The 9701-nt window shown below is 38.5% G+C and overlaps 1 protein-coding gene across 3 annotated transcripts in view; it reads left to right on the forward strand.

Moving 5' to 3' along the window:
- ITGB6 (integrin subunit beta 6) overlaps nt 1–9701 on the forward strand; it is a 69452-nt gene that overhangs the window by 46821 nt on the left and 12930 nt on the right. For all 3 annotated transcript variants that reach the window (XM_024735951.1, XM_024735953.1, XM_024735952.1), the window contains 3 exons: nt 1394–1616; nt 4392–4489; nt 9210–9329. In XM_024735951.1, coding sequence (XP_024591719.1) covers nt 1394–1616; nt 4392–4489; nt 9210–9329 — 441 coding nt within the window. The remainder of the gene's footprint in view (nt 1–1393; nt 1617–4391; nt 4490–9209; nt 9330–9701) is intronic.

Raw genomic sequence — 9701 nt, forward strand, 5'->3', positions numbered from 1 at the left:
ATATATATATATATATATATATATATATATATATATACACACCCACACACACACACCCACAGTTGGCCCTTGAACAACACGGGTTTGAAGTGCGTGGGTCCACTTATGTGCAGATTTTTTTTCAATAAATACATTGGAAAAATTTTTGGAGATTTGCAACAATTTGAACATACTCACAGATGAACTGCATAGCCAGAATTATCAAAAAAATATTTAGGTATGTCATGAATGCACACAGTATATATAGATACTAGTCTATTCTTACATAGGCATAAGGTGAGTGATATTTAATATAAAATTAATAATGTGTTAGTTTTCTTACTGTTTTATAACTTTGCTTTCAAAGCATTATATTACTGTACAGTATGCCTTTCTCATAATTGGAGAAACTGCGTATCAGCCTACCATTACAGGTAAGTGGTTTTTTAGAAAATGTAATCATGCTTCTATATGAATATGTCTATAATATTGTATGCCATAAACATTTTTAACAATTCATTCGTTGGTGTATAGGCTAGGCTACTGGGAAGCAATTATATCAATTATACTAGGCTACCATAAAGCAGTCATATTGCTGCTTCTTCGTTATCAAGGCATGAATAGCTATATCTGTAAGTAAATATGAATTTCTTTTTCACATTATCTTTTCATTTTTGATGTCTAATGTTGGTAAGTTGTATAATATCTACAGTGTTATAAGACAATATTGATGTAGGTACTGCCAGATGATTCGTCTTGTAAATTTACGGCATTGATAAATACAGTACGGTACTGTAAATGTATTTTCTCTTCCTTATGATTTTCTTAATAACATTTTCTTTTCTCTAGCTCTCTTTATTGTAAGTATGCAGTATATGATACATATAACATACAAAATATGTGTTAGTCAACTGTTTACATTATCAGTGAGGCTTCCAGTCAACAGGAGGCTGTTAGTAGTTAAGAGTTGAGGGAGTCCAAAGTTATCCTCAGATTTTGGCCTGGGGGGAGGGGTGAGAGTGGGGCGGGGGGCGGGGGTGTCAGTGCCCCAACCCATGCGTTGTTCAAGCGCCAACTGTATATACACACACATACTTGCACACACACACCCCAAGTAGCTATTATAGGCTTCTGGACTATCTTATTTCATCTGGTTATAAATTCTGTTGGATATAACATCAGGCAATCAAGTTGGTTCAGTTAAGAGACCAGATCAATGAATGTACACAGTTCGCAAAATACGTTCCATAAAATCTATCTACGCTCACTCCCCCCCGGACCCACACACACGCACTCACTTTTTTTCTCGTTTTTTTCTTGTCTTTTTGATGGTGTTCAAAGGCAAAGAGAAAAGATGGCCCCCAGGAACCGGAAGTGGCTTTAGCCCTAAGAAACCCGGGGCTTTGTTTTGCAGATAACGGCGACTGTGACTGCGGCGAGTGCGTGTGCAGGAGCGGCTGGACGGGCGAGTACTGTAACTGCACCACCAGTACGGAGTCCTGCGTCTCCGAAGACGGGGCGCTCTGCAGCGGGCGAGGGGGCTGTGTGTGCGGCAAGTGCGTTTGCACGAACCCCGGAGCCTCGGGACCCACCTGCGAACGTTGTCCCACCTGTGGCGATCCCTGTAACTCTAAATGGTAATGTCTCTACGCTCACCAGTCCTTCCTGTCCATAGGGTTCATGGTGATCAAAGTTATAATGACATTTTATACACTCAGACCTCAGATTGTTCTTGCTGGCTTTGGTCTCCAAGCCTCCATCAAAACACACAAACCCTCAGGGCCCCTGCGATCGTCAGCCTGGAACGTCAGCCTCTCCCTTGCCTCTCAGCGCTGATGATCCAGGACCACAAAGTCACATTTCTGCAAGAGAGCCTAGCGGGGAAGCTGAGCTGATGTCCCACGCTGATAACATCGACAGTCTCTCCCTTACAGTACCAACCACACATCAGGAATGCCCTGGGAGTAGATTGAGGACACTCACATTCAGTACTTTTTTAAGGGAAACAGACAAGCTTCTTTCTTATCTAGACGTTTATAGCCTGACCTTACTGATTCATTCCTATCTATAAACTCATAAAGGCAAAGAGGCAGAAAGATGATCTTGGCTTTCCATTCCTTCCCTCTTCTTTACCGCTCATGCTCTTTGGCACCTTTCTTTGGTTGTCATTCTACACAGCTATTGTGACTGACACTTTCTTTTATACAATGTGAACAACAACAGCAGCAAAACAACCACATTGCTTTTATTTTCCAGTACCAAAAAAAAAAAGTTTCTTTGCTTGGCAGCTAACTTCTTAATGAAAGCGGGGCAACATTTGCAGGTTAAGTGAAGCAAATCTCCAAACTGGCTGTGTTAGGACACTGCAGGTATAATGTATTATACAGCAAACGTGCTTAAGCAGTTCATACTTTCATTAACTCTGGTACCTAAAATGGGGACATGTGCATTTCCAATGTAAACAAAGTAAGAAAATCAATATCAATATTCAGTCAGTGGTTGCTCACTATCCAAGGTGTCAGAACTTCTCTGTCACTGTGCCTGGACATATGCCAAGAGAAGCACGGGCGCAAGGTTAGACTTACTTGAATAGAATTTAATATAAAATGTCATTTCAAGGTATTTCTTCTATTATTTTTCTGTTTTATCTTCTCTGTAAACATGATTCAATCTTCTTTGAAAATTTTTTTATTTAACTATAGTTGATTTACAATGTTGTGTTAGTTTTAGGTGTTCAGCTTCAGATTCTTTTCCATTATAGGTTATTACTAGATATTGAATATAGTTCCATGTGCTATACGGTAAATCCTTGTTGTTTATCTATTTTGTATATAGTAGTGTGTGTATGTTAATTCCAACTTCCTAATGTATCTCTCCCCTTCCCCTTTCCCCTTTGGTAACCAGAAGTTTGTTTTCTTTGTCAAACATAATTCAATCTTAAATCTGGTTTATAAGACATGAAATTAATAGTCCAAGTAGTTTGAATTTGAGAAATCGGGTAGAGTGATCCCCTTGGTGTTTGTTAGTTTTGAGGTGAAACAGTTCTATTTATTCTTTCATGCACTCATTTATCAAATAGGTATTAAGTACTTACTATAGGCCAGGGATCATGTTAGGCCATAGACATACAGTGATACTGGAACAGTTACAGTTCCTGCTGTCACGGCTGCTGAGCATCTACTGGGAAAGACAGAACATTTAAAAATGTAATTATAATGATATCTGGGCTAACAGTTACAAGAAGGGATAGAGAGGGTACAGTGGAACTATATGGCAGGAGATAAAGCTACCAGACTAGCTCGGGCAGCCATCAGTGGCATGCACAAAGGTGTAGAGCTTTCAAGGGCTTCCATAATCTCAAGCAGCCCCACTGCAAAACCACTCCAAGTAAATATATAACCCAGATACGTGCAGTGTGCTTGCAGTGCAAAGGCCACTTCCAGGTAAGACTTCTACCCCTAGTCCACACAGACTGCTGCTCCTAAACCCTTCCAGCAGAGGAATTCAGAGGCTTCCACTACAAGGGAACTAACTGATAAGGATCAGGAAAGGCTTGCCTAAGAAAGTGCTGTTTCAGCTGAGATTTGGCGAGGCATGGTGGGCGTGGGCAATGTTTCCAGCACTTAGAGGAGCACACCTTTCCTGGGTCAGCATAATGTGTGCCCACAGTAAGAAAACTTGCAGCTTTGGGTTACTCCAAACACTATCCATCCGTAAAGTGATTGTCAGCACGAGATTAATTCAGGGTCTAAGCTTTACTTTCCTGTGTAGACATCATTAGAGTAGCTTAATTCCTGGGCTATGTTCTTGGAAATACACTTTTCTATAAGTAGCAATCCTTTATTTAAAACCCTGCATTAATGAGGATCCAGGCTGTAATCCTCAGCTTTTGAAAATACCCCTATCAAGGCTTGGACGCATTCAAAAGGGTTACAGAAAAGTGAATCTTTAAAATAGTCATTCAGGACGTATGAGAATTCTTGGAATTCTTGTTAAAACACAGACCATTTCTATTAAGAAAGTCACACCTTGTCTAGTACCGTAAACCCTTCCCAGGAAAATGTTTAATGAAAATATAGCTAAATCAAATACCAAAATAATTGGGTTTTTTGTTGTTGTTGGGGAAAAATAATTTTAATCTAACCAATCAGAAGCAATCAGTACAGATGAATGAGGATAGTAGCTATTATCAAGGCTGGCTCATGGAACACTGATTACTGAATGGAATTCAGAATAAAGGAGTTTCCTCTTGGACATCACCCAACCATCTTTCTGAAAGTAACGAAACACAATGTCCTCTCTGAGACACTCCTATAGCCAGAACCATAGTAACAGCATTAAAGCAATATCCCAGCTGCGTATCTATTTTCCACCAACACAAACTGATCAACTCTGTTGAATAATGTTCACAGGAGCTGCATTGAATGCTACCTGTCTGCAGATGGCCAGGCCGGAGAAGACTGTGTTGACAAATGCAAATTAGCTGGTGCGACCATCAACGAAGAAGAAGGTTCTACTTGTTTGAAATTGCTTTCCTTTCCTTTGCACAGTTTTGGAGAGGCAGAAATTCGGTGGAGGGCTCTTCAGTAGCTCGACCTCATTTGTACTAGGGTGTTAATTCACTCGCATTCATTTCTAAGAGTAAATGCATTCCAGAAGGCTAAAGACTCGATGGTTTGGGAGACAAGCAATTTAAAGTCCCGGCTATGCTACTTGCTCTGTTGCAAATTCATCTCTGCTTAACACATGCAATTGGAGAGAATTCCAGAATGCTATATTTTTTTGAATTAGAAGAGTGGAAAATTGAAGAAATAGCTAAATGTTAACCTCCTAACCTGAAATCATCCTCTATCGTCCGATTACCTTATTTCACGATAGGACAAAGTAAGGTATAATATGGGTTTTCTGACAGCAACTCTCAGACACCAGGCAGTTTCTGGTTAGTGGCCATTTTTCCTGCCCTCCCCTGCATATGCTTTTACTCCCAGCTTCCCAAACATGGGCATTACATGGTCATCCTTAATTCCCTGTTGCCTTGGTCCCAAACTACAAGAAGGACCTGTTACCTTTAACTGCTAAGCAAACTCTGCTCTTGCTTCCACCTGCCATTTTTGAAGTTCCTTACTTAAAATCAGATTCTTTCTAATGGCAAGATGTTATCTCAAATCTGTAAACTGGTTGTATTTTGGCTGGTAATGCATTTAAAAAATAACTTGTGAACTTTAAAACAAAGCCGATGACTGACTTCTCCCAAAGGGACCATCTGGGGGGATTTGCTTTTCCATCATCACAAACCCCCTGCCTTACCCCTGCTGCTCAGGTAGGGACGTTGTTCTGCATGCCTCAGAGGCACCGCCACGGTGCATCTCAGGAGGAGTGGGATAACCAAGACAATAATTTATGACACTCTAGGATATGTATCTTGAATAGACGAAGCTAGAATACAGAAATTAATCCATTTCCAAAGTGAAATCAGTTAGTGATATTTATATTGTTTTGAAACTTACCAACATTGTTTTGAAATTGAGGTTTCTGACTGAGCACAGTTAAATAACCCTGTATGGAGGGGCGTGATTAGTGCTCGTGAAACCCCTTGCCTGTGCTTTTCTGGTGCCTCAGATAAATACGCCAAATAACCATAAATTGGACAAGACGGTGTGTACCTTGCACTAATACCGAAGGGAAGATGCAGTAAAAGCACCGAGTAAAGTGGGATTTGTAGCCTGTCCACATTAGTAACTAGTACGAAATCTCAGCATATCCTTCTGGCTTCATTTCACAGCACGCAGTTGGGATATTTACCAAGTGTTTTAAAGAAATGACTAAAAATTGCAGAAAATGCCCTGCAAATGACTAGAACTGAATTGACTAGCAGCGTGAGAAATCTAATGTGCTGAGGGGAAAAAAGAAGTAAACCTTGGAAACATGTAAATCATGAACAGGGAATTACTATATTTAAATACACAGTTTTCTGAGTATAGGTTATCATAAATGCTTGGATTTGAGAGGAAGACAAGATTCTCAAGTGGCATTTAAAATTTTTGCATTATTCTTCTTGTATAATTGACTAAATTACCTTCAAAATAGGGGACTACAACTATTTCTAACTCAGAAATCAAAAATAATAATTGCATTACCACTACCATTTAGAGCACTAATCTTGATGAATTCGAGAGAAAAACTATCTTTGTCAGCCTGTGAATTAAAAAAGTCACTCTTCTAATGGGCCTTTTTATAAGTCCTATTTCAAGTTACTCATCCAGTTATGTTATTGATCATATTATCTTGAAATTATCACAACATATTTGCTCTTCCATGGGGTCTTTTATCAGCCCATTCTTCCCCTGATAAGGACATGGAGAGTAAAGTAAGATAACCATAAACTTCATAATCTGAATAAATTATTCCTCACCTGTGCTATGGTGACTTGTGTGAGTATTTCTAAGGACATATGGTTTAACTTTATTCACTCCATTTTACTGAAGTAGAAGTTTTTAATTTACCCCAATATTCATGTACTCAGAGCATTGTTACTCAAAGTGTGTTCCATGGAACACTAGTTCTGAAAGTGTTAAATGGACAAAAGCACCCATGGTCACATAAATTTTGTAAATGGGAAGCTAAGCTTTTTGTTTTCTTTGCAAGACTGAGAGTTGTCTTGTATATTAAATTAAATGTGCATTGTGAATTTGCAGGAGAAGCAAAGGGAGGAATTAGAGTAAGGAGGGATTCTCAAACTTATTTGACCATAGAACTCTTTTTTTTTCCCCCACTTGGGAAACTGTTTTCACTGAGAACTACTGCCTCAGCCCCAAAGGCGAGGTCTTAAACACATGGTTGTCTTGATTCAATGGTGCAGACAGTTTATATTTTCCACATCTTTTCTGGACCTTCCCAGACCCCAGCCTTTTCACCTCCATTCTCACATTTCTTCCTTTTCTAAGTATGATTTCACAGACTGCCTGAGATCTTATTTTCATCGTATTATTCTAGAACAGCACTGCTAGCACTCATAAAAGTGGGTAAAAAAGAAAGATCCATTTCTAATGAACCAACAAAAGAAAACCTTAGCAGCTAATTATGCAAATCTCCAGCCCAAGCTGGACCTTTTCACTGCACATTCAATAATGCATTTTAATACCCAAACACTACAAAACAGGCTAAATCTAGAGTCATAACAGTCATGAAAAGGAGTGGTGAAGTAATTAAAGCAAGAAGGGAGTCGTGACTCAAAGGTCATATTAGTGGTTCCATTAAAACTTTAAAAATCCTGGCCAAGTAAATTAAGCCTCCCTGTGCTTCAGTGTAGCTCTTTAAGGGAAAATAAAAAAAGCAGGATTAATATTACTGAAAGGAGTATTATGAGCTGTCCACATATTTTCTACCTGAGAATAAAATGTTCCATTAAGTAAGTTTGAGAGGAACAGGGCGGGTGTCCACTGTCACGGCAGAGACGAGGAGGGAAGGAAAAGAACACTCCAAAACAAAAAAAAAAAAGCATATTCCCGGAGACTTCATGAATCCTTGCTAACTGGGTGGTTTGGTAGGAGAATGTGTGGTGGAGGTCATCTAAAAATGACCAAAGTATGAATTATATATACACTTCTGTTGCTGTCAAACACATGAAATATCACAAATTTCGCTAATCAATGCTGCCCAAACCTCTTCATCAGAATCACCTCATTAAAAATACTGTTAACAATTCACTAAAATGCAAGCTCCTGTCCAAACCACGGACTTCTCAAATCAGAAGAGCCAGGGTGGGTCCCTGGAATCCATCACTGCAGAACTCTGAGGTGATTTGGATGATGGTAAACATTTAGGACCAGATGAGAATAATTTGTAATTAGATTTCTTAATATTCCTATGTAAATAGATGCTTCTAATGGATTCAAAGACAGTTTGTTCACTTAAATTTATCCTCTGAAATCTTATTAATAATGCCAAATGTTTTACTAGTCCCTGTTGTGATAGATAATACAGGCATGCTTCTTACAGACTCTGGCATGAGATGTTTAACTTAAAAATTAAACGCAAAGACAACTTAATTTTCTATCTTGCTATGGCTATAGCATTGTTGAACCAAAAAATAGACTATTACTTAATTTTTCTTTGTTAGAATCAGAGGAACACATGTAGATTCTGTTTTATTAAAATCTTTTTATGTTGAAGCTAATGAGAAAAGTTATAGGTCTAACAAGACTATGTCCAAGATTATCTGGGACAGTCCCAGTTTTGTATTCTGACCCACTGTGTCATAATACACTAATTTTGGATCATATGTCTTAAAATTTTAGGATAAGAGCAAAAGGTCATTCTATTTACAGGTTTCTGAAAAAAAGTGTTTGTAACAGTATCATTAAAAAAGTCTCTAACTTAGAAGATAGGAGAACTTTAAACAAGTTTTTTGTTTTTTTAATTAGAAAACTCCTACGTAATTTTGGCATAGGTACCAGATCACTAAAATGGCTCATAAATAGTATTAGCATCTTAGACTGACCATTTTACTATATTATCAATTACGGTCATGACATTCATTTTCTGCTTCTTGACTAAGCTCAAAATTTTTCTTCTACTTGGAAAAGATTTGAGGAAAACTGAATTTTTTTTAATTGAGAAAAGGGCTATACTGAGTGGTAGGTCCACTGTCATCCTGGTCTCCTTTTATTCTGGGATTTACCTTTATCCTGGTGGTCCCTGAGCCACATAACACTTCAATTTCCATTTCCTCATATTAATTTATATTTACTGTTTTGACAATACGTGGCCAGCAATCTTGACTATGCCATTGTGGGAAAGGCCCCTTTAGAAATACCACTATCAGTTTGGACTGTGTAGTCCCTTTCTGAAATATAATCTCAGCTTCCTCCCAGATGCTTTCAGCCAAGGAGAACTTATAGCTTCCTCATTACCATAATCAGAGCCATCCTATTCCCAAGACAGCTAAGCGTACCTGCCTTGAAGTATTTCACTCTACTGAAATCCTACCACCATCATTTTGATGGGTGCATTCGATGGTCAGTCCTGACTGACCACACCTGGAACTGTTCTTCTGGAACAGGAGTAGAAACTAAAACCTCAGTGGATAGGGAAAATTCTATGTCTTTTCTATTCCTATTCTGCAATGTTGAAAATTCCTATTTGTATAATAAAACTCAGTGCTACTTTGCTTTAAAAAAAGTCTCTTTTGGAATCTCATTTAACCTAATGAATGACTCTTTTATCTACAGATTTCTCAAAGGATAGTTCTGTTTCCTGTTCTCTGCGAGGAGAAAATGAATGTCTTATTACATTCCTAATAACTACAGATAATGAAGGGAAAACCATCATTCACAGCATTAATGAGAAAGGTGGGTGACATGCCTTCCCTTGCCAGTGGTAAGAGATGTTACATGGGAGAGGAGAAAACAACCAGAAAGATGCTCTGGGTAGCTTGCCAGGAAAGACATTTCCAAATTTTGATGGAGTGCCTCTGCTTTCCCGATGACTGAAAGATACCTGTTGAAAGGTTTGATATGTTCCAATGTCTCTTATTAAGACCAAAGAACAAGAGAAATGTTTTTGTACCAATCTCCGAAAGCTGGCTGATGAATTGTAGAAAGGTGGACCAATGAAATGCAATGAAAGCAAAAGGTATGTTTTTAGGAAAGACTGACAGGGAAGAGAAGCATAGCAGTCTAAGAGAACGAGCTTTTTTTTTTTTTTTTTTTTCGGTTACCCGG

The sequence above is a fragment of the Neophocaena asiaeorientalis genome, unplaced genomic scaffold, assembly GCF_003031525.2.
Source record: "Neophocaena asiaeorientalis asiaeorientalis breed wild unplaced genomic scaffold, Neophocaena_asiaeorientalis_V1.1 scaffold72, whole genome shotgun sequence".
In the NCBI taxonomy this organism is placed as follows: Eukaryota; Metazoa; Chordata; class Mammalia; order Artiodactyla; family Phocoenidae; genus Neophocaena; species Neophocaena asiaeorientalis.